Raw genomic sequence first — 24,356 nt, forward strand, 5'->3', positions numbered from 1 at the left:
AGCCTGCGGCAGCATTCAGCAGCCCAGGCAGCTCAAGCCAACCTCTGGCTGCTCATGACAGCCCAGCTCCAGGAAGAGTTGTTGTTCACAATCTTAGCTGTAGAGGGTGCGGCTCACTGGTTCATGTGGGAATCGAACCAATGACCTTGGTGTTAGGAGCACGGTACTCCAACCACCTGAGCCACCGTGTTGGCCAGCTCTTTGCTTTTTAATGAATATTTGGGCCTTGAATTTTTAGTTTGTCATTTATTTTCTGCATCATACAAATGTTATAGAAATATTTATTATTAAATATCTGTCAGACACAGAGACTGAATAATCTGACTATATGGGGACCAAGCTGTTATATTTATTTAACTCACATCGTTTTAAGCTAACACATAAAAATCAGAAGATTGCGCTCTAAAGATCACATTAAAAAAAAAAAAAAAAAAAAAAAAAAAAAAAAAAAAAAAAAAAGAGGATCTGGCAACCCTAGACTCCTTATAATAACAAAAGTCAGCCAAATGTGAATAGTACCTCTGGACATACCTACAATTTTTATTTCAAAATAGTACTTGTCATTCACACAAGGTAGGGTAATACATCTATACTGCATCCTTCTTATCCTTTTGGCATACCTGACTCCTGCAGGAGTCAGGATTTTCATCACATATTGTATGGATTTTTTCTCCTGAATCTCTTAATTAAATTCATAAAATTAGCCATAATCAATTTACTTTGTTGACTATAAGGAAGGGATTACACAACAATGATTATGGAAGGTCACCAGTGGAAGAGGAGCTCCTTTTATTTTCTCTGCATTCCTGAATGGCCAGGTCTTATTATCTTTTATTCTTTCATGAAGCAATATTTCCAGGATATTTTCTGTCCTTAAAGGGAGAAAGAAGGCAGCATTACAAGTAATGACATGCCTATTCCTTTGCTGCCAATTTTGTGGTGTTATATCAGTGTTACAGCAGTGCATTCTGGCTAAGGAGAAAGAACAAAAGAAATCATTAATTATATTGCTCTCCTGGATAGCATAATCATATCCGAGAAACAAGAAGAACCAATAATATTAAAGTTGAAACATCTATGAAAGTAGATGAGAATCATTTCTGCCACTATGGACTGGACTTTACCAAATCTAAGATTTAATTTATTTCATTATCACTATAGTCTTACCTTCTAACACTATGCTTTCTATCCCCAAAGCTACTTACTTCAAACAAGCCATCCAAGAATGCAGACTGTTATATAAAGCTAAAGAAATCTGAGAAAATTGCAAATTAATGCCATAAAAATGCATAGTTTTCCAATTAAAATGGCCCCTTTGCTTCTAGGTAATCTTTTTGCTTTTTAGCAAATGCCTTTCTTAACTTGGGTGCTGAGGTGTCAGAGGGTGGGGCTGAGAGTTCCTGTTTTGTCTTTCTGGTGACTATCCCTGATCCTGACATTATCTAGTAGTGCCACCCTGAGTCATTGCTTCAGGTGACTCACTGTATTCCAAAGGGCCTCATTATAAATAACAGAGGACACTCCTATTGTTCAAAAAACTACAAGTGTTCAAGAACTCAGTGCCAGAAACTGAGGACTCTTCTTCCATTTTTTGTCTCTTTCCTCACCCCTTTCCTCAAAAATTATTTCCAAGAGTCCCAAATTCTCTTCAAATTCAGTATTTCAAAGCTCCAATCACCAAACTCCATTAATAGACCAAAGTTTGTATGTTCCATTTAGGGACTGAGTAAAACAAAATCACATTCCACTTAAGAAGATCCACCTACCATTTATGGCAATGTCGTTTTTCCACTACACCAAGGTTAGCACACCAGTGTCCTAACATCCAAAACCAAATGACAATTTCAATACTTATTTTACTGGATTTCTTCATTGAATATAATGCTTTTGAACATTTTGATATTCTTTAAATGATCACCTTTCTTAACTCCTTAGATTTCTCATAAAGTCTCCTTCAAAGGAGGCTCATGGACTTATCTTTCTTGCCTGCTCTTTTCATATTGGTGCCCTGCAGTATTTTGCTCTAGCAAAGCTTTTCTCATTTCCCATTTTTCTCTGTGTGGTACCTATCTAACATTCTGCTATTTCATTTTGTTTTGTTTTGTTTCTAATACACTATCCATATGCTACTGACTCCCAAATTCTCCAAGACACTTCTTACCCATCTTAGCAGTCTCATATCTCCAACCACTTGTTAATCATTTACTCAGAAATTCCCTACAGAGTTCTTAAATTTAATACTTCCAAACCAAACTCATTTTTCCTACCATGATATCTATACTCACATCTACACTTTATATGAAATTGTACCATCATTCACTTCCATCATATCCAATCTTCACACGTTGTCTATTTCTTAAACATTTGAGTCCATTCCTTTTCCTCCACATCCACTGCCACTGACTTAGTTTAAAATATGACTTCAAAATACAATTCCAAGATCTCTTTTCTACATTCAGCAATCCATTTTTCATGTTTCTTTAGTTTTAAAATGCAAAGTTGATCATATAAATTATCTAATTAATGCTTCCCAGTGCCTATGTGTAATGTATAGCCCTTTAATTTGGCATACAAATAACTTCATTAGTTGGCCCTAAAACTACTTTCTCAGTGTTATCTGTGAATACTTATACACCCTTATTCCCTTGATTTCTTACACTTCTTTGATATCCCCACTATGTCATCCCAATGCCTTTTCACATGGTATTTTGTTAAAATGGAATGCCCCTTTTCATCTCATACCTTTTTATTCAGTTTGAGGAAATCCAAATTATCTTTTAAATTCAGATCAATATGTAGCCTTCACCTAACATTCTCCCTCTAACTCCAAGAAGTTTCACTCATTTCTCTGTTTCTATCAAAGCTAGAATATGACTCTATTATAAGGAAATCTATAGAACCAAAATTATATTTCACTAAGCTTGTTTCACTTAAGGGTAGGAACCATGTTTTATCAATTTTGGTTTCTTCAGGGATTCATATAGTGCTTGGTAAACAGAACAGATTAAATATACATATTAGTCTAAATTATTAGCTGACAGAATTTTCTTTTGTTTGTTTGCCTGGTTGGTTAAGAATCATTAAGTACCTGCTGTTTATAGAGATTAAATAAGTTGCTGCAGGAAAGAATTATAGAGAGAGGAAGGAGAGGAGTATAAGGAGGACCATAGATATTAAAATAAAGTTTAATTAGGATTAAATTTATCTTCTTGACAAGTGCTTAATAGTTTCTTCTTTTTGATTTAGTGAGAGTAGTTTGCATAGCTTGGCTCAGACCTCTTATTTAATCTGTTCATTGAAAACCATGTTAATAGATTAATTATTTGTTAAAATAGTGAAAAAGTCAGTGTCATAAACACTGAAATTATGCAACAAATATTCTTTGGAGTCAGTTTTATACCTCTGCAAAAACATCCAAGGAGCTCTAGACTGCCTATTAAAGATGTAAATAAGCCCTCTTAAAAAAATCTGATATTAAATTTAATCTTGTGTTTCTATAACTATCAAAGAAACAATGAATTAGCAGATTTTTAAATTTTATTATTTCAGTTAGTGTGATTTTGAAAACTCTTATTGGAGTTGACTCTTCTTTTTTTAAAACAATAGTCTATTTCAAACGTATGAAAATAAATGTTTTCTTCAAGGAGAAAAAAAAAATATGCCCAACAATAAATCTGCTTAGAAATTATGCCAATTTTCCTTTTAGATCAAGATGAATGTGCTATTTATGGTACATGCAGCCAGACCTGCAGAAATACACATGGATCCTATGCTTGCAGTTGTGTGGAGGGCTACGTAATGCAGCCAGACAACAGATCTTGCAAAGCCAAAAATGGTAAGTTATCATTTTTCTTGTCCTTCCATAAAGGTAAGTTATCGTTCTTTTGTCTTTTCATATTTCCTTTTTTCAGATCCTTTTCATTAGAAACGTAGGAGAACAATATGGACATTGAAGAAAAAGATTTCTGTTTCATTTAATCCATTGACCCATACTTAGAAATCCAGAGCAGTTATTTCAGTTGTCATTGGTCATTATACCTTCCATTATAGGAAGTTTCAGATTAGGAAAAAGAAATTGATTGATTGATTTGACTTACCCATCTCTCCCCTGGCCAATACAATAGATTCCTAACTGGTTCCTATGAGTTTGTGATTCCCCTTCAAAATTCATACTCCACATAATAGTTATCTGCTAAAATATAAACCAGTTCATGGTACTCTCTTCCTTAACAATCTCCCAGTAACTGTCACTCAGCTTGATAATACAATTCAAACTCTTCACAGGACCTGTAAGGACCTAAGGTCTGGTACCATTTCCCTTTCCCATCTTATTTCCTACTGCTCTCCTTTCATCAGATGCTAGTCACACTGCTTTCCTTGTCCCTCTGCAACTGTATTGATCTTGCCTTGATGTCTTTCCACTTGCTGTTTTATCTGCCTGTAGTGCTTTTCCCATGATATTCATTTTATCATTCAAGTCTTGGCTAAAACGTCAACATTCAGAAGGACATTCTCTGACCATTCTATTTAATGGTGTATACCCTCTCCATCACCATCTTATTTCCCATTTTTATTTAATTGCACATATCTGTATGATTTCCAGTTTTATGTTTTCTGTAGCACTACCATTTGAAACGCATTAATGTATGGACTTGTTTTACCTCTGATTTCCCTGGAATTATGTAAGCAGCATTTGAGTGCAGAACTTGTCAGTTTTGTTTGCTGTTATGTTCTCAATTCTGGTCACTACCTAAAGAATACAGGTACTCAACATTTGTGGAAGAAAGGAGGGGGGGTAGGGGGGAGGGGAGAGGAGGAGAGAAGAAGGGAAGAATAGAAGGAAGGGAAACAAAGGAAAAGAAGGAATTAACTTTTCTTTCTAATTAAAGTTACCAAAATGAGTGCTCCACTCTTAAGTGTTCTAATTTCATGTTTCAAAACTGACATCGTTCACCTCTTACCTGCAAATAAAGCCTATAGTTTCTACACAGTGTTCAGCCTACAGTAAACACTCTGTGAGTATTGTTGATTTGTTAATGAAATAGCTTTGAGATGCACTAGTAACAATAGGATAATGCTAATTTCTTTGTGGGTTGAATTAGTTTGGGAATAATATACCACGCTATTATACATGATATTCCATCTGGCTTCTTCTAACTTCCCCCAAATCTGGTCTCATTTCATGCATTTTCAAATTATGATGTTTTGATAAAATAATGAATGTCCTCCTACCCTCCTTTATTAGCAATTGGAAAATTAAGCATGGAATGAGATTCTGTTTTTGGAAGCCAGATTGAACAAAGCATTGGATTTGCTCAGCAAGCTGCTACTGCTGTCTCCCTTTCCAATGTAACCTCATGTTATAATTTCATTGATTTCCCTTAGACAGTGTGTTTAGTTATTTACAAAGCATATTTATATACAAAATTGCAAAGACAGTAGCTATCTTATTTCTTAGTTTACTTCTTTGAATTACTGACTCAGTTTATGAAGCCATATTATTTTTTTGGGGGGACAATTCTTGTGAAAAATTAGGTCAGGTTATGTGTTTCTTTTTGCCCCACCACTGAGAGCTCTGATTTTAAATATTGATGGACTAAGGGAGTGGAAGGCTTGTTCTTTGCTCTTTCTATTGATCCACGCAATATTGCTGTGGACACACAGGGAGAGTGTAATGTAATAAACCCTGTGCAAAGAGGCACTTCCTCCCTTTCTACAAGGAGAGGGATTCTGACAACAACAGAATGTAACCAGAGACCGGTGTTCCATGATAATGTAATGCAGCATCAGGGAGATTTGCTGACTCTAGAACTGATAATGGAATATTTAAATACCTTCACTTCTAGGTGGTTGGCTTGATGACAATATTAGTCAACAGAGTTGAAAAATACAGTTTCCATGGGAATGCTTCTGTGGTTTGTAGTTTTATGAAAATTAGTTGCTAGTAATAAATTAATTGGGCACAAATCTATAATGTATACTAACACGTTCTAAAGGTCATATGCATATTTAAACACACTGTACAAACCAGTGTGTTTGTACAATTCAAAAGGAAAATTATCAGTTATGCTATATTTATAACAAATAAACAGAATTATATTTTTGGCTTCAGTTCTACGTAAAATTCCATGTAATACATCAGTTTTAAAATGTTTGTGGCAATTTTATCTTACTGTAATGTTTCTATGACTGGTAGCTGCTAGGAAAAACTTATAAATTAAACCACATTTGTCTTAAGGCTTTGCCATTGCTCCTTTTGATTACCTGGCTGCTTAGATGGGCCCCTCTTTTTTCCTTTCTCTGCAATTCTATCCTCCTGGATTCTATGACCTGATTTTCCTCCATGTCAAGCCAGAGAACCAGGGTTCAAACAAGCTGGGAGCGTGGTAAATTAGGGAAGGTTAGAACGTGCTGGCTCATGACAGTGGGTGTGTGTAAAAGATCTCTAGGCTTTAGAAAGAAACGACAATATAAAAATGTTAAGTCCAAAGGATATAATGAGGAGCTAGAAGTAGACCCAAGAGGAGAGTCCTGCAAAGGCCTTACTAGATGATGGAAAAATCAAAGTTTCTGGGAGAAGTAGCCTTTTATGTGAAGGCAGAGAGAAGCAGAGTCAGTTGGCTGGGAAACTGCTTATAAAGGTGATGAACTAGTTTAGCACAGTACATCATGTTCCCACCCTAACTATTCACCTCAAAGCTTATTTGTGGGTCTTATTTTCAATATGACAATTAATTGATAATAATTAGGCAAGTTAATCTAAGTTAATTGATTGTCCCTCCTTTGTAATATAATGCCTGAACCCAAATAAAATGCATAAGCCTTAGGAGTATCTTTAAGAAATCACTCTAATAGGGGTAACGGTCCTTAGGCTCTGTGGCAGGTGGGGGATGATAGAATGTTAGACAGGAGGCCTTTCATTCCTGTTAATTCATGCAATGCAGACAAATTATTTCATTTTCTACACTTAGTAATGACCTGACTACTAAAATATAGAACCAATCATTTAAGAGTTGGGAGGAACTTTAGAAGTAAGCAAATACAACTATCCATTTGACATAAAAATAAGTAATTTTCAAATAGAAGAAAGTCCACAATAATATTTAAAAAATAACTTTAAATATGCATACTTGATAGTACTATGTAGGAGGAGACATACTAGAATATGAATGTCATAATAGAGTGTTCATTCATTTAATGGGATACACATTAAAAGCTAGAAAAGTTTTAATTAAATATTAGGACTTGTCATTAAATAAATGTTTTAAAAGTAACTGTGAAAACATCTATAGGTATCTAGTAAAACTTCCTGTATATTTTTACTTGTTTTTTTTTAGAGTTCTGATAACTTGTCAAATCTGATTTTTTTTTTTCATTTAGCTTACCTTCTTTTAACTGATTTACATTTATTTTGGTGTAGAAATATGTGTTGAATATGTGTACCCAGGGCTGAAAGTGAGCTCATGCAGAACCTGTAAGAGTGAAAATAATAGCCAAAGGTATTTAATCTATGAACTGTTGGCAGTTTTATTCCTGATAAATTCAGGGTCATTGGACTATACTATTCAGTGTCCTAACCACTTGCTGCAGTGAGACACTCACCCCAGCCTACAATTCAATGGAACCGGTATAGTTTTAGTGACTGCGTTAAAGCAGTAGCAGAATAGAGAACACTAAATTATTGTATGTTCATCAATGTAGACACACTTCATTAAATGGTACAGTGCCCCTTGCCATGGAGCAACCAGAGCAGTGAGCGAAGAGAGCCCGTTAGAGAACTTTGAGATTCTATTCCAGCTAGCACTTTGCTATTCACTGATTGTGGGTGGGATGGGGACGATTTTGACTATTTAGTTGTAATAAATACAAATCATAATCTCTGTATAATCCACAGAAGCATATTTCTAGTCAGTGTTAGGAAATGTTTTTATACCACTCTCTGTTTTCTTTGCTAGAATTCTTAAAAACAAAAACAAGCAAACAAACAAACAAAAACAATAAAAAAGAGAGAAATAAAAATATAATTCTCTATGTGACTCCTATTTCTAACATTTAACTGTTATCATCTACTAGTATATAGTTTAATTTTTTTTTTTTTCTTTTTGGAAGTTCAGAGAATTATTCATGGTTTTCAGCCAGGGCTTTTTCTGCTTGTGAGGAAAATAGGCAGTTGCCTATATAGAGAGGGAAGAGTTTTTTTTTTGTTGTTGTTGTTGTTTTGCTCAGAGTCTCCTCAGTCGCTTATAATTCTTGGAATTCAGTTATTAAAATATCATTTCCTTGCTTTTCATTTTCTTTTTTAAAAGAAACACCCTATATTAAACAGGGAGTGTTCTTAGGAAGAGTGATATTAAGTCTTAGTAACTTTGATTACTTATGAGACTAGTGGATCAGATCTGTTGTAGTATACCATCTGGCTAAGAATGGCTTCCTGCAGAATGACATATGATATGTCTTGACACATGAAGATTTTTCTGTTCAGAGGTATTTTCTCATTTTTAGGTAGTCCAAAGGCTAGTTCCTGCACAATTCCACATTTCGTTGAGGCATAACTGTGAGTGGCACTTTATGACATGAGAGTGTATATGAGAAGGTCTGAGCAAGGCATGAGGTTAGAGGACAATCACCAGCATAGGAATCCAGATTTGTTGTTTTTTATTCAGTCCCATAAGCACTGAGGGAATCATGTACACTGTGGTAAGTGGTAGGTGGCAGAGAGAGGTAGCTCAGTACCTAGAAAGAGTTTGTGCTTGGTAAATACGTGTTGGATGCTTTAAGCAATATCCTGAACATTCAGGAAGTAGAATGAAGTTACTATGGTGTTGAGGGTCAATAAGGGAAAAGGCTGGAACAGATTTCTATGACAATGGGGTATTGTGCCAGCTTTATCCTGTTATTCAGGGCTCATGCTGCCTTTGTTGTAGTATTGACATCAAAGAGTGGTTTGGGGAGTTCTGCATAATCTCCATAAATGTGCCCTCTTCCCCAAGTCCCTCCTCAGATAAACATGAAATTCTAGTTGCTTCATATGCATGGAGAGCTGAGAACAAGCTAACCCTCCCACAATCAAGCAGTAGTGCCTCAGCCTCTATCCTGTAGAAATGCCAGAGCTTTACAAGCTACTTTTGAAAGCCTGCTGTGGCCATTGAACATATTTGTCTTGTTTTTGGAGTATCCCTACCCTACATCTTCTCTGGCCCTTCACCCAGGTGGAAATCACATTTCCTGATAGGACAGGGTTAGGATTTCTGATGGAATTTTCATTGTCCAAATTAAACATCACACTTTCTTTTTTCCTGCCCAAACACTGTTAACGAGTATGCCAGTGTTAAGGTATAAAACTCCTCAAGAATACTCTGTGTGTTTTTTTGGATTATTTTATTTTATTTTGTTTTATTTTATATTTTATTTTTGCTAGAGTACATCACTTTCACAGCCTAGTAACTTTTTATGGCATCTAAAATCATTTTTCCAACAACAAATTGACAAGATTGGTAATAGAGAACATAACCATGGAGTCTTATGTGCCATGACACCTTTGATTTACTCATACTCTAAGAAAATATCAGACATAAAAAAAAAGAAAACAAATGCATGTCTTAATTTTCTTTACTACTTAACATTATAACTGTAATCTAGCAGAAGACTTCTTTATTTGGGTATAAAGAATTACATGGCCACATTTATGGGCTCTAGATCTGATAGTCGAGGAGCTTTGTTTTTACAAATGGCACAAGCTATAGGTACAAATTTCTATCATGCTATTTAGTTTTTGCAGGATTGCTATGGAACTGTTAATTATATCCTCAATTTAGAATGTGTGATAGATAATATGTTTTACAATTAACTTCCTTTCTTTGGGCAAATATAATGAACAATAAATAAAAATGAGGCATATTTAAATTTATAGAAATTACAAGGGGTTTAACTTTAAGATGGGGCAAGGATATATATATATATATATATAAAACTTTTCTGTTGCTTTGTTGGGAAAAGTAGAAGTATATAGCTATTTAAATCCTCAAGGGGAAAAAAAAGACTGGTTTTAAGAAGAATATTTTGTTTTTTCTAGTAAGAAAACAATTTTTTTTTTCAGAGTTCCTTTAAGGCATCCCCTGTATCAACTGCAATGTCAAGGTAATCACAGCAGTTAGAGGTCGCCCTTGGCATTCTTCCCTTGAAATCCATACTTACCCTTGACTTTGATAACTAATATTCTGCATATTCTCCCTAGTCAAGCTGCTTAGAGTCATTTCAGTCCTGAGAAGAGAAAATATGTTGTATTGATTGCAGTTTTAAAATGTGTGCGAGCATTTTTTTCTTAGCATTAGGACTCACACAGCCTCCATCTGTGCATTCCATGAAAGATAATTTTGCCAAATTATTAGATGAATTATAGCTTAATAGTCTTTAGCAGTTTAGAACAATATACAGTCAAATTACAAAGAACATATCTAGTAAAGCAGCTAGGAATTTGGTATATAATCACCACTGAATACGTAGAACTAATCTGTCTGTTGGATAGCACAGTAGAAAATTGAAATCTTAAATATAGGTAGTGTATTTACATACTTTGGTGGCCCTGTCAGAAAACAGTGAAATAGATTAAATGAACTTTCACTTTCTCACCTGTAGATAATGAATTTTCTTCTATCTACCTCTTTCTTCCTTATTCTAAGATGATGATCTTGTTTCATATTTCCCTGAGAAAAAACAAGCAAGCGAAAGAACACTTTCTTATACTGAACTTCATTAAATCTACCAGTCTATCTTAATCCGAAACTTATCACACTGCCTTCCTCTTATTTGAACCAAACACAACGACTTTGCTCCTAAAGTCAATCCCTGCCACCGTGCATCAATCTCATCTCCTTTACCTGTTCGTAATTAGACTTACGTGATTGTCTTCTTTATTTCTCAACTCGTTAATTTTTCTTTTCTCCTGTATCATTTCTATGATATGAAACAACTTCCTTTAAATCTACATGTCTCTCCAGCTATGACTCTATTTCTTGTTTCCCCTTATAATAGTACTCACAGAATGTGTTGTCTCTTTCTCCACTTCCTTCCCTTCTTGCTTGAACCACTTCAGTTGGTCTTACATTCTTACAGTCCTCTTACACCTCTACTGTCAAGGTTATCAGTGACCTCCAGTTGCCAAATTACTAAATTATCAGTTTTTAACACACAACTTATTTTTGTCTCCTCCTATATGTTTTCCCTTTAAAAGTAGTCCATTTACAATTTTCTTACCTTACTGAACATTATTTCTTAGTTTATTTTACTGTGTTATCCTCATTTTGCCAGTATTTTTGGTGTGATCTGTGTTCGGTCCTTTGGACATCTTCTCTTCCTTTTGATTCCCTAAGTACTCTAAGCCTGTATCATGACATAAAACACACACACACACACACACACACACACACACACCCTCTTCCATAGTTTTATAGAACATCTAGAGACTGAGACTCCCAAGGTTTTATCACCAGCTGTGACCTCTTTGTTGAACACAAGACTCACTTGGATATTGACATCCAACTCAATATCTACGTTTGAAATTTTTCATAGAAATTCTATGACAGCAAACTCTATGTGTCCCATACTCTTGATTCTTTCCCCTTGTAACAATGCTTTCTCCAATGTTGCCCATCTTGGTACATGTCACCCACGTTTACGCAATCGTTCAAGCCAAAACTTTGGAGTCATCCCTGACTCCATTCTTTCTCATAAAACCTTCATTTCAAACTTCTAAATATATTCTTAATTGGATTACTCTCTCTAAGGAGCAGCCCACATCCCCATTACTACCAATGCTTTATCTTGTTTCATAGAATTTATCACTGCAAATAATATTACATAATATTGATTTACTTGCATATTGTTTGCTACCCTCACTAAAATGTAAGCTTTATGAAAACAACAACAACAACAACAAAAAAGCATTAATTTTGTTAACTGCTGTTTCTCTAGCATCTGCAGCAGTGCCTGGCAGAAGCTATCCATGCTCAATAAATATGTCAAATGGGTATGCATATACTGAGACTGTATTTTTTTTTTAGGAGGCAAATTACATGTGGCTTTTTTAAGGACCCATGCTTTCAAACAGGAGTTATTTAAAGGCAATTTTTTTAATGAGACAATATCTATGACATTTGAATTCATAAATACCAATTTATAACTTAGAGGGACATGTCTGAATTGGGGAAAATGTTTATGTAGCTAAAGTAGTTCCAGCTTGCTACAGTTAGAAAATTATTATAGTTAAAAGTAGCTAATGTAAACTGACCATCCCTGAATTGTCTAGTTCTAATATTTATTCAATAACCTAAAATTTGAGTGAATTATAGTCTAAAACTTTGGAATGTATTAATATAATCCTTTAATGGTTATCAATTAAATTTATTTCATTTTTATTATTAAAAATCATAATGCATTATGTATTTAATTCTGCTTATCAAAATACATTATCATTTTTAAACTTACAAATTTAGTAAAATATCTTTAAAAACATTGGAGAGTCCATATTCAAACATCCCTCCATGTGTCATTCATTTATTGAATACTTACCATTTGCCAAGTAAAGCCGTTCAGATAATAGGGAAAATATTTCTTTGATCTGGTGGACCAGCTCTTTAGAAACAGGGAAATTGTAAGGGCTGCTAATTTGAAAAATGAAAGGTTTTCTTTAGGGGGCATGGGGAACATGGTATTATTGATTTTAACTGTTTTTATGAAATTATCCTTATTCCTGAGGAACAACATATTTCATTTCTCCTCAGTCATCATATATATTTTATACTGAAATATCCTCTAAATGAAGGTATCAGTATTTACTAGTAAGGTCTAAATAACTAAAAGATTATGTTGTTTTCAAATCTGTGGATAATTTACGTTGATCAGTAGTTTACATGAGCTGTTGCAGTGCCAAGGACAAAATTACAAAACACGATACTAGACTAATATGCCAACACTAAACTCATCATCTTTTCTTAAATCTGACTCTACTTTCTTTACTGAATTTCTTTTTTTAGTTTCAGGTGTACAAAGCAATGTAATTGTTAGACATTTATACCCCTCACAAAGTGATAAGCCCCCTCCCCCAATCTACCCCTCTGACATCGTACATATCTGTTACAATTCCACTGACTCTATTCCCTATGCTGTACTCCACATCATATAAACATGTGTGTGTGTGTGTGTGTGTGTGTATATATATATATATATATATATATTTATAGTTGACATTCATTATTATTCAGCTTCACGTGTACACTGCAGTGGTCGGGCATCTACACCGTCCACAAAATGGTCTCCCTAATAAGACAAGTGTCCATTGGATACCCTACAAAATCTTTACATTATTGATTATATTCCCCAAACTGTCTTTCGTATCCCTGACTTTCTTTTGATAACACCATCATTCTTCCCATCACCCAAATCTAAAATTTCTACATAATCGTTGACTATGTCCCTCATTGTCTACATAAATCAATCACTGCAATTTACAACTTCTACATCATTACACCAACCCATCTCTACTTAAGAACTCAATACCACTTATTTCAGGTAATTTATTACATTTTTTATGAGAAATTAAAATGGCATTTCTATGCTCAGTAATCCTGATATCCAATGCCTGTGTCCAGAATTTTTTTTTCCATAATTTTGGGTTAACTTGTTTATTATTAAAAATAAGATTAATACCTTTCTTTATTTCCATGTGTAGAACCTAGTATGTTACTGAACCTCTAAAAATTCTCTGCCGATCACTTTTCTCCTAATGACCTCTGCTTCTAGTAGGAATGTTGGCACAAATGGACATTCTTTGTTTCCACACTGCATCAATATAAACAGAAAAAAAGATGCTGTTTTCTTTAACCTAACTCCTTTCAAACCTCACTCCAGAAAACCACGACCAAAGCAGTATGTAAATAAGACTTTTTTATATTACCTTCCCATCTGATATGAATCACACTATACCACTTTGAAAGTAAAAGCACAAAAAACTTAAAAAGTCAAATAGGAAATTTATCCATCTCACTATATTCTACTTACCCATATAGTATCCTATGCATCATTTCCAAATTGATCTTAAAGCATAGTGTTTATCATGTTATAGTCTCCAAAATTTGCACTGGCTTCCCATTGTACCCCAAGTTAAAAATAATTTTATTATTTTGACATTCAATAACTTGTGCAATCTTTCCTCAACGTACTTTCTCAGTTACTATAAGCTCTGTGATTTTGAATCCAGTTGTTTTTACTTTGCAGCGATGTGATAATAAACAAGCTACTTACATTCTACATTTCTTAGTTTTCTTATTTACGAAAAGTGGATAATGTTAGCACCGATTTATAGATATGTTGTGAGTATACAATAAACTGATAAATCTGAAGCATGGATTGCGGTGTCTGGCTCCTAAAGCATACTCAAAAGGGGTTAGCTTTTGTAACTATTTTTTTACATATATAATCGTATATTTAATAAATTGCCTGCTTTGAAAAGAGGAGAATTAATTGAAGTGAAACCAAAATTTATGCAAAAAGATTTATACCTATCCATGATAGTACTATATATGAATATTGGAAAGTGGGATGATTATAGAAACCTGGGCATATATGATTTGCATGGTTACATATTCCCGGTGAGCTCTGGGAATCAAAGCTTTGGTCATCCCTTCCTCTAGGTAATGTAGCAAGCTGGGTTTCAGCTCCTGACTGTTCTTATGTCAATCAGATTATTATTATTAATATTATTATTATTATTATTATTATTATTAGATTTTTATTAAAATATGGCTAACAAACAATATTATATTAGTTTCAGGGATACACTGTTATTATTATTATTCAATATTTATATACCTAAAGCAGTGATCACCATAAATCAAGCAACCATCTGACACCCTACTATGTTATCACAATATTATTGACTATATTCTCCATGCTGTACGTTACATCCCCATAACTTCTTGTTTTATACCTGGACATTTGAACCTCTTATTCCCCTTCACACACACACACCCCTTTTAAATTTTTATTACACTTGACATTCAGTATTATTTTATATTAATTTCACATGTCCAGAATAGTGGTTAAACATTAATATAATTTAAGAAGTGATACCTCTGACTAGTCTAGTACCCATCTGGCACTACACATAGTTATTACCACATTATTTACTATATTCCCCATGGTTATTTTGTAACTGCTAATTTGTATTTCTTAAGGCCTTCACCTTTTTCACCCTGTCACCAAACCCCCTCCCATCTATCACCCCGATAAATCTAGTAACCAGCTGATACCATACATAGTTATTACAATATCATTGACTATATTACTTATGCTATACCCTACATCCCCATGGTTACTTTGTAACAGCCAAGTTGTACTTCTTAATTCTTTCCCCTTTTTCACTCACCTCCAACACCCCTCCCATCTGGTAACCATCAAAATGTTCTCTGCATCTATAAGTTTGTTTCTGTTTTGTTTGTTCATTTTGTTCTTTAGATTCCACATGTAAGTGAAATGACACTGCATTCTTCTCTCTCTGACATACTCTACTCAGCACAATACCCTCCAGGTCCATCCATGGCAAGAACATCTGCTGCTGCAGATGGCGAGAACTCATTTCCTTCCAAGGCAGAGCAATAGTCTATTGTATATAAGTTCTACCTCCACTTTATGTATATAACCATCGATGGGTACCCAGGATGCCTCCGCATCTTGGCCATTGTAAATAATGCTGTAATGAACATATGAATGCACATGCTCCTCAAAGTAGTGTTTTGTGTTTCTTCAGATAATTACCCAAAAGTGGGATTACTGGGTCCTTCTTTGCCACTTATTACAGCTTTTGTTTTAAAATCTGTTTTGTCTTGTATAAGTATTGCTACCACAACTTCTTTTTTTCATTTCCATTTTCATGAAATATCTTTTGTCCATCCCTTCATTTTCAATCTGTGTATGTCTTTCAATCTGAAGTGAGTCTCTTGTAGGAAGCATATGTAAGGGTCTTGTTTTCTTGTCCATCCAGCCACCCTACTTTTTGATTGGAACATTTAGTACATTTACATTTGGAGCAATTGTCAATAGATATGTAGTTATTGCCATTCTATTATTCATATTTTTATTTATTTTTGTATTTTTTTTCATCTTAAAGAAATCTCTCTAAGGTTCCTTGTGACTGGTTAGGTGGTGAGGAACTCCTTTAACGTTTTCTTGTCTGGGAAGCTCTTTATCTGTCCTTTGAGACTAAGTGATAATTTTGCTATATAGAGTAATCTTGGTTGTAGGAACTTCCTTTTCATCACTTTGAGTATTTCCTGTCAATCCCTTCTGTCCTGCAAAATTTCAGAGAAATCAGTTGATAGTCTTATATGGGAACTCCATTGAAGATAACTAATTGCTTTTCTCTTGGTGCTTTTAAGATTCTCTTTTTGCCTTTAACCTTTGTCATTTTAATGATGATGCATCTTGGTGTGGGCCTGTTTGAGTTCATCTTGTTTGGGACTTCCTGAGCTTCCTGGGCTTGTATATCTATTTCCTTCTCCATGTTAGAGAAGTTTTCAGTCATTATGTACTCAAATAGGTTTGTAATTCCTTGCTCACTCTCTTCTCTTCCTGGTACCCTTATGATGCGAATGTTTGTACACTTGATATTTTCCCCTTAAACTCTCTCTTTATTTATTTTTTTTGATAACTTTTGCTGTTCTGATTGGGTAATTTCTGCTACCTTATCTTTCAAATTGCTGATTCAGTCTTCTGCTTCATCTAATCTACTCTTGATTCCCCCTAATGTATTCTTCATTTCTGTTATCGTGTTCTTTATTTCTGACTGGTTCTTTTTGTATGTTTTCTAGCTCCATTTTTATTTTTCCTACCTCTTTGTTGAAGTTCTCCCTGAAATCATTGATCATCCTTATAACCAGTGTTTGGTATTCTGTGGTTGGTAGATTGCTTGTGTCCGTTTTGTTCAGTTCATTTGTAGAGCATTGCTATGTTCTTTTATTTTAGAAATGATTTTTTGTCTCCCCATTTTGGCTGCCTCCCTGTGTTTGTTTATATGTAGGGCTGCTATGCTATAGTCCTGGTCTTAGTATAGTGGCCTTACATAGTAGTTGTCCTGTGGGACCCAGTGGTGCAATTCTCCTGGTCACCAAAGCCAGGAGCTCCAGTGTGCTTCTTGTGTAGGAGCTGTATGACCTCCTGTTGTAGTTGTGATGTGATTACTGTTTGCACATCAATACGAAGGATAGCCCCTCAAGCTGATTGGTTGTGAGGACTGACTGTGACTGTTGTGCAGGGGCTGTCCCTACAAAGTAGGGTTTACTCTAGTGGGTCTCTCATGCCTACCCTGTATGCCCTTTGGATGTGTTGTCCTTGGAGGTGGCCAGTGATGGCCAGATTCAGTTCAAAAGTGTCTACATTGCCTATCAATCCCCCGGACTCCTAGAAGGGGAACTGAGGCAGGCCAAGTTCAGCTGCAGTCCACCTGGCATGAGCCACAAAGTAATCCAGAGATGGCTGCTACTTGTGCTGTGCTTGGAGCTGCCTTGAGAGTCCAAGCCAGGAACCAAGGCTGGCTATTGCTAGTGCTGGGCTTAGGGCTGCTCAGCCAGAAGTACTGGACATACACAAGCCAGATGCCGCTTTTTTAGGTTTTGTGAACCTTTGGGAGATTTCAAGAAAGTCTACAGCATGAGCCAATGCAGGTCATTTATACAGAAAAGCCACTGGAAGTGGCTTAGGTGGGCCTGAAAGCTGAATGTGCGAGCAGGGTCTCTGAATCACCAGGGCTAAGTGAATGAACAGTGTTAGCCAGTTCGATGTAGACTCAGATATAACCTCTGCATGTATCTGCATGCATGGAAAGGGAGGGCTCAACAAAGAAACAGTGGCTTCTGCCAGCTCTTCCATCTGGGAGAAAGTAGCCCCTCCAGCTCCTACTCTGAAGTTAGACAACTCACTTCTTCCCTGTATGCCCCTGGTTCCTTTCAAGCTGTTTCCCCGGCACTGGAGCTCACAACGAGTGATTCTGCCATCAGTGGGTAAGTCCATGCATGGTCCCTTTAAGAGGAGTGCCTGATGCTCCAGCTGACCTTCATCTCACTCAGCCACAATCTCTGTTGTTTTTCACAGTCAGAAATGTGGGGACTTCTCTCCCTAGCACTAATTCCCTCGGTTGGGGAGGGGCTGGGACCCCTTGCTCCTCAGGAGGGAGGAGAGCCTCTGCAGCTGAGATATGCCTCACAATTTGTAATGGTCACACACAGGTGTGGGACTAGCTCATTCTGTGTCTCTGCCCCTCCTACCAATCTTGTGGTCACTTCTCTATAGGTCCACAGTTGTAGGGCTTCAGTTCAGCTAGACATTAGGCGATTCTCAATAATGGTTGTTCTGTGGTTTAGTTGTAATTGATGTGTTCTTGAGAGGATGTGGGCACAGCATTTACCTACTCCACTATTTACCAGAGGGGGGAAAAACAAACAAACAAACAAAAATGATTAAAAAACAGCTATTGTTACTTTTGTTATGAAGTACTTCCACTACTCATACAAACTCTACCCTTCAGAAATCCGAAAAACTGAAGTCAGTATCTTCCCAATATATTCTAATGTTTCCCACATCTGTGCTTTTGTTAAAGCTATTTGTTCTACCTGATTTTTTTTCTTTTCTTTTTTTTTAATTTCTGCATGTCCGATTCCTGATCTTCTATTAATGACAGGATGAGTTCAAATGCCATCACTATTTAGGAACTTTTGATTCTACTAAACAGATGTGTCTTAGTCTGTTTGTGCTGTTTTAACATACCACAAACTATGTGGCTTATAACAACAGCAATGTGTTTCTTACAGTTCTTAAAACTGGAAATTTGAGATCAGGATACCAGAATGGTAAGATTTCTCTCTAGGTCACAGCCATTTGCAGGCATATTATATCCTCACATAGCAAAAGGAGGTAGGGATCTCTCTGGAGCCTGTTTTATAAAGCACCAATCCTGTTTCTGAGGGTTTTACCCTCATGACTTAAGCACCTCCCAAAGTCCTCCCATTACTTGTAATAACATTATCTTTGGGAGTTGGGGTGTCATCACACAGATTTGGAGGACATGAATATTTGGATCATATTCAAGATAAATGTAACCATGCTTTGAAACTCAATGTCACAATACATCTTTCATGAAAGGTGCCAAACCTGATTTGAAAATATAGAACGTTTGTATAATACCTCAATCTTTCTCCTAGATTATCTTTCCTGAAGGAAGACTGTCTTACTGATTTCCGTTAGATCCTAGCTGAGTGCCTTAGATCTTTAAATAACTAAAAAAATAAAATAAAAATAATATTAAAAAAGGATTTTCATCCAATCAAAAATTAGATCAGTACAAATACACTGTGACAATAAAAGATAGTGCTGAGATAAATTTTAGCATTATTGTAACAATATACATTTTTTTGCTTAGCCCAATACTGCTTCTAATGCATTTTAATGTGTTTACATTTGATTCATATTTCATTTATTCTTTTATAAAATGAGATAAAAGAGTTTATTCTGATATATGGCACAATATATCCTTATTCTAAGTATCCTTCTTTTCAGTAAAGATATTTTCCGTTAAAAAAATATTTGAGGAAAACAGAAACAAATTTGGTCATATATGTCTTAGAAATGGAAAAAAATAGATTTCAAACATATCTTTTAATTTTTCATTTATGTGATATTAATGTATTTCCACAAAAATAAGACCTAAACCGAAAATAAGCCCTAGCGTGATTTTACAGGATGCTTGTAATATAAGCCCTATCCCCAAAACAAGCCCCAGTTAAGATCATTAATCAGATAGATGTCCATTGCACATGACGTCCATTGCATCACATGATGGACTTATTGAATTATAAAATAATAATGTTAATATATACTTAAATATAAATAAATAATATTATTGACATTAATACTTAAGATAAATGATAATATAAATTATAATTAAGTATTTATAAATACCCAATGGGCGACTTTGGATGAGAGGTAAACGACTATGTAAACAAATGAACTCAAGACTTATTGCTGAATGACCAATCGGAGTACACACACAATGCATGAATAATGTGAGCACTTGATAACGAATGGACGTGGTTGTATCTAATATGAGTCTTCAGAATTCATCATGTGTTGTAATGGAAGTACTTACATTTGTGTGAGATAAAGAAATGTTTTCTGAATTTTGGTGCCTGCTACTTTTTGTCGCTTTTGTATGGACCATCATTCTTATCTGTCATCATTTTTGTTTCCACTCCTGTCTCTTAAGTTTTCAATTAACACTTGATTTAATGGTAGATTTAAAGGGAATAATATTTTGACTCCCAGACAAGTTGAGTTAAAAAATAAAGAGCTATTCCAGCAAGTATAAGAAAGGAATTGTGGAGGACTCTGAGGGCAAAAATCTTATGGCTTTCTGCAAAGAGAAGTTGGATTTCCGAATGGTTCAAAAATGGCGAACAGAGAATGATAACCTCAGTCAACATGTGGATGAGGGAAATGCTAGGAAGCGCAAGTGTGGATCAGGTCAGCAACCATTATTTTCTGAGCTGGAAGACATCATCTGTGAATGGATTGCTGACAGGAGAGCAAAGGCTTTGGTTGTGCGCAGGGCTGATATTCAAGCTATTGCCATTGCAATGGCACCACAGGTAGAAATATCCCCAGAAGAATTCTAAGGATCACAACACTGGCTGGATGGCTTCTTTCAACAATATGAACTGTCTCTAAGATCGATAACACTGTTCAAGCTGGAAAATACTGAAGTTATTAAACGTGCACTTGCATCCAAGTCCTTTGTTGATGGCATTGACTTTTTTAAATACCAACTCTCCAACATGATTGCTGTGGATGAAACTGCAGTGTTTATGGGCCAAGGATCTCAAATGACAATTGATCAAAGGGGTGCTTCCTTAATCTTCATTCTCTCCACTGGTTCCGAAATTGCACATGTTACCTGTATTTTGGCAGTTTGTCTGGATGGAAAGAAAGCCCCACCTCTAATCATCACTAAGGGCAAAAAAGATAAGGTTGAACGTGTTTCAGGCATTTATGTTCTTGAAACTGAAAAAGCCTAGAGCACACAAACAGTTATAAGGAAGTGGGTCAATTTAATGCTGCCACTTGTTTCGTGAGGTGGCCAAAGAAGTCTGCTAGTCTGGGATTCAGCCAGCACTTACCACACTAAAGACATGAAGAACTTCTTTGCAGAGAGAAAAATAGGTCAAATAATGATTCCCACAGGAATGGCTGCCTATCTCCAGACTCTTGATATTGCAATAGACAAGCCATTCAGGGACCATTTGTGAATGGAAATCAATGACTACATTGAAAATAGAATGGAGAGAAATCAGCATGGAAGACTTTGTGAAGCCTAGCCTGCAGGAGGTTGTGATTTGGGTGAAGAATTCATGGGATAAAATCACTGACAGCTGTGTTGCCAATGCACTACAAGCAGGCTACATGGACAAGAAGTATTCATTTAAGGAGAGCTCTATTGCTGGACATGAGAGATTGGGGCCAATGGTTCTACAGGAAATGGAGTCACAAGAAATTAAAGCCAGAATTTGGGGTTTAGACAGTTATGATAATGTTCCAGAAGAAGACAACATGATTGTATTTGAATAAATGCAGATTTCTGTACATGAATAGATGTAGTTTGCTGTCCATGAATTTATGTAGATTGTTTTACATGAACAAAATAAGATATCCCCTGAAAATAAGCCCTAATGCATCTTTTGGAGCAAAAATTAATATAAAATCCAGTCTTATTTTCAGGGTAATATGGCAATTTTATTTGTATTTTTAGTTCGGTTTGGTTAACTTTGATCTATAATTTATTATATTATTTGAATAATGACTTTCCCTCCTTTTAATACTAAATTATTTTCTCCTAATATTTCATATTCAACTCTTTCTATTCTTTGCATAATTTTAGAATGTTTGAAATGTATTCTCTACACAGACTGCTCTTCATTTTGTTTCATATAGTAGTAATTTACATCCTATAAGGTTTTGCATGATTTTTTATTACAAGTTGTTAACTTGTAATTCTTACTTCTCATTTCTAACTTCATCACATTTTCCTTATTTTCAAAGATTTCATATAATTTGTATACGATAAATTAAAAGTAAAACCTTTAAAATTTCTCTTTTCATTATTTTATGTTCATATTGGTTAAAAAAACAAAAGAGTTCTTTCAGCTGTATTGATTACACATTTCTCTATTCTCATCCTTTTAATCTTACTCTGTCTTTTTATTTTATATATCTTACATGCAAGTCGTTATTTAACCATTCATCTAGTTGTATCTGGATTTCTTTTATTGTTGTTGTTTATATTTGACCCAACGAATATCGAGTTGCACCTACTGAACTTCACTCAGTGGAGAAAATTGTTCACAGTTGCAGGCTTAATTAAATATACATTTATATACATATATGTGCATATATATGCATTTTTGATATGCATAAATATTTATTAGGTTTGTATTTATTTGTAAGTTACTGAATCCACAATTCCAATCACTTAAAAGGAAACTTGCTAAAATAATGTTTTTAGAATCGATTGCAAAAATGGGAAGTTTAATTGAAACCTTAAAAGTAATTTGTATTTACCCTGAAAATATTATTTACTATTGATTGTATGTCTAAATCATATTGTTATAGTGTATAAATACACTTTTAGTATATTTTTGATAATGAGAAGATAAGGATATGTTGGTAAGAAAATGGTTATAGTAGTTTAGAATTTAAATAGGTATTTTTATGAATCTAGTCAAATGAGCTTTTCTGTGTTTCCAAGTTTATCTTTTTAGTTTACAGTTTTTTTTTAATCAGTCTTTAAAAATTATAGCACTTACTAGTATAATATATACGATAGGAATAAATCACTTTCTGATCACACAGAACACGTAAACACATCTCCATAACTAGGAGAGAAAATACTGTTTTTTTATGCTGTTGACATATGGTGAGTGATGAAAAGGACGAAGACAATTTCCTTCTCTGGCATGGATCGATTGACAGCCCGTTGGTGAGGTTTACTCAGCCAAAATCATAGTTCTCTAAGGTAGAATATTGACTGAGTGCTTTCTTGTGCTTCAGCCCCTTCTATGTGGAAAGTTATTATTTATTCTAAGTGTTGATGTAGGTATTCCTTTGGCTGAAGAAAGCGAATATGCCTTTCAACTGTTCCTTTGGGAAAACTGTTCACTAACTCTAAGGATGACATCTGATAAGAACATCACATTTATTCTGGTCAGTCTTCTATCCTCATTACCCAAGCTAATGGTGCTCTTCAACTGGCATGTGGAAACTTGAGGTAATGATGCACACTACAGTGAGAAGCCATGCAGGTAGAGACAGATTACCTTCACCAGACCTATGCCAGCTTTCATCATGAAGTAATAAAAGAGGAAAAATAAAAGATGCACATCCTTCACCTCTGATGATTTCTGTGGCTCTTGTGTTTCAATGGCTTCTTCCCCTCCCTCCCCAACTCCCATGCTAGGCCTTAAGTTTACTTGTCTAAAGAGGGAAACCACACTTAATAATTAGCAAAAACTATTGAATACAAGACCCACAGAAATCATTACTTCAGTACAGTACCTAGCAACTAATATTATAAATATTCTTCCTCCGGTATGTCATTTGAATTATAAAGTCACCATTATTATGTCAAATCATGTTAGATTATGAAGCATCCGATTTTCTTTTTATTGGTTTCTGTTTGTCTGAAGCTTTAAAATCATTGGTTGATATGTTTTTCATTAAAACAATCAACTGAGTCACTGAAAAAGCAGCTATAAAAATCAAATAGATTGATCAGTTAAGTCAAATACCCGTGTTTCCCCCAAAATAAGACCGGGTCTTATATTAATTTTTGCTCCAAAAGACGCATTAGGGCTTATATTCAGGGGATGTCATCTTGAAAAATCATACCAGGGCTTATTTTCCTGTTAGGTCTTATTTTCGGGGAAGCACGGTAAGTATTGCCTGTGTTGATTATTAATTCATTTTTATCTCAGTTTCTCAGGGGAATCTCAGTACTCCTTCATATGCCAACTTCTCTCCAAAGAATGTTTACTTAAATGTACTGACTGGTAGCCAGTTAAGAAGTTAGTGTCTACATCTGGACTTCTCATAAAGCTAGGCAACAAAGAAGCTTTCAATAATGGCTCATTTTTGAATGAGACTAAAAGTCTCATTTGAATGACTTTTTGAATAACTAAAATTTTTGAATGAATTTTTGAATGATTTAAAGTCATTTCAGTTGTCAAATGAAGACAGTAAGCACTAACATTAATTCAGTTTAT

The 24,356-nt window shown here is 35.1% G+C and overlaps 1 protein-coding gene across 1 annotated transcript in view; it reads left to right on the plus strand.

The window, feature by feature from the left end:
* LRP1B (LDL receptor related protein 1B) overlaps positions 1-24,356 on the plus strand; it is a 1,793,989-nt gene that overhangs the window by 818,658 nt on the left and 950,975 nt on the right. The window contains exon 5 of the mRNA XM_033112843.1: positions 3,707-3,835. Within this exon, the coding sequence (XP_032968734.1) occupies positions 3,707-3,835 (129 nt within the window). The remainder of the gene's footprint in view (positions 1-3,706; positions 3,836-24,356) is intronic.

Source organism: Rhinolophus ferrumequinum, chromosome 8 (genome assembly GCF_004115265.2).
Source record: "Rhinolophus ferrumequinum isolate MPI-CBG mRhiFer1 chromosome 8, mRhiFer1_v1.p, whole genome shotgun sequence".
NCBI classification, from domain to species: Eukaryota; Metazoa; Chordata; class Mammalia; order Chiroptera; family Rhinolophidae; genus Rhinolophus; species Rhinolophus ferrumequinum.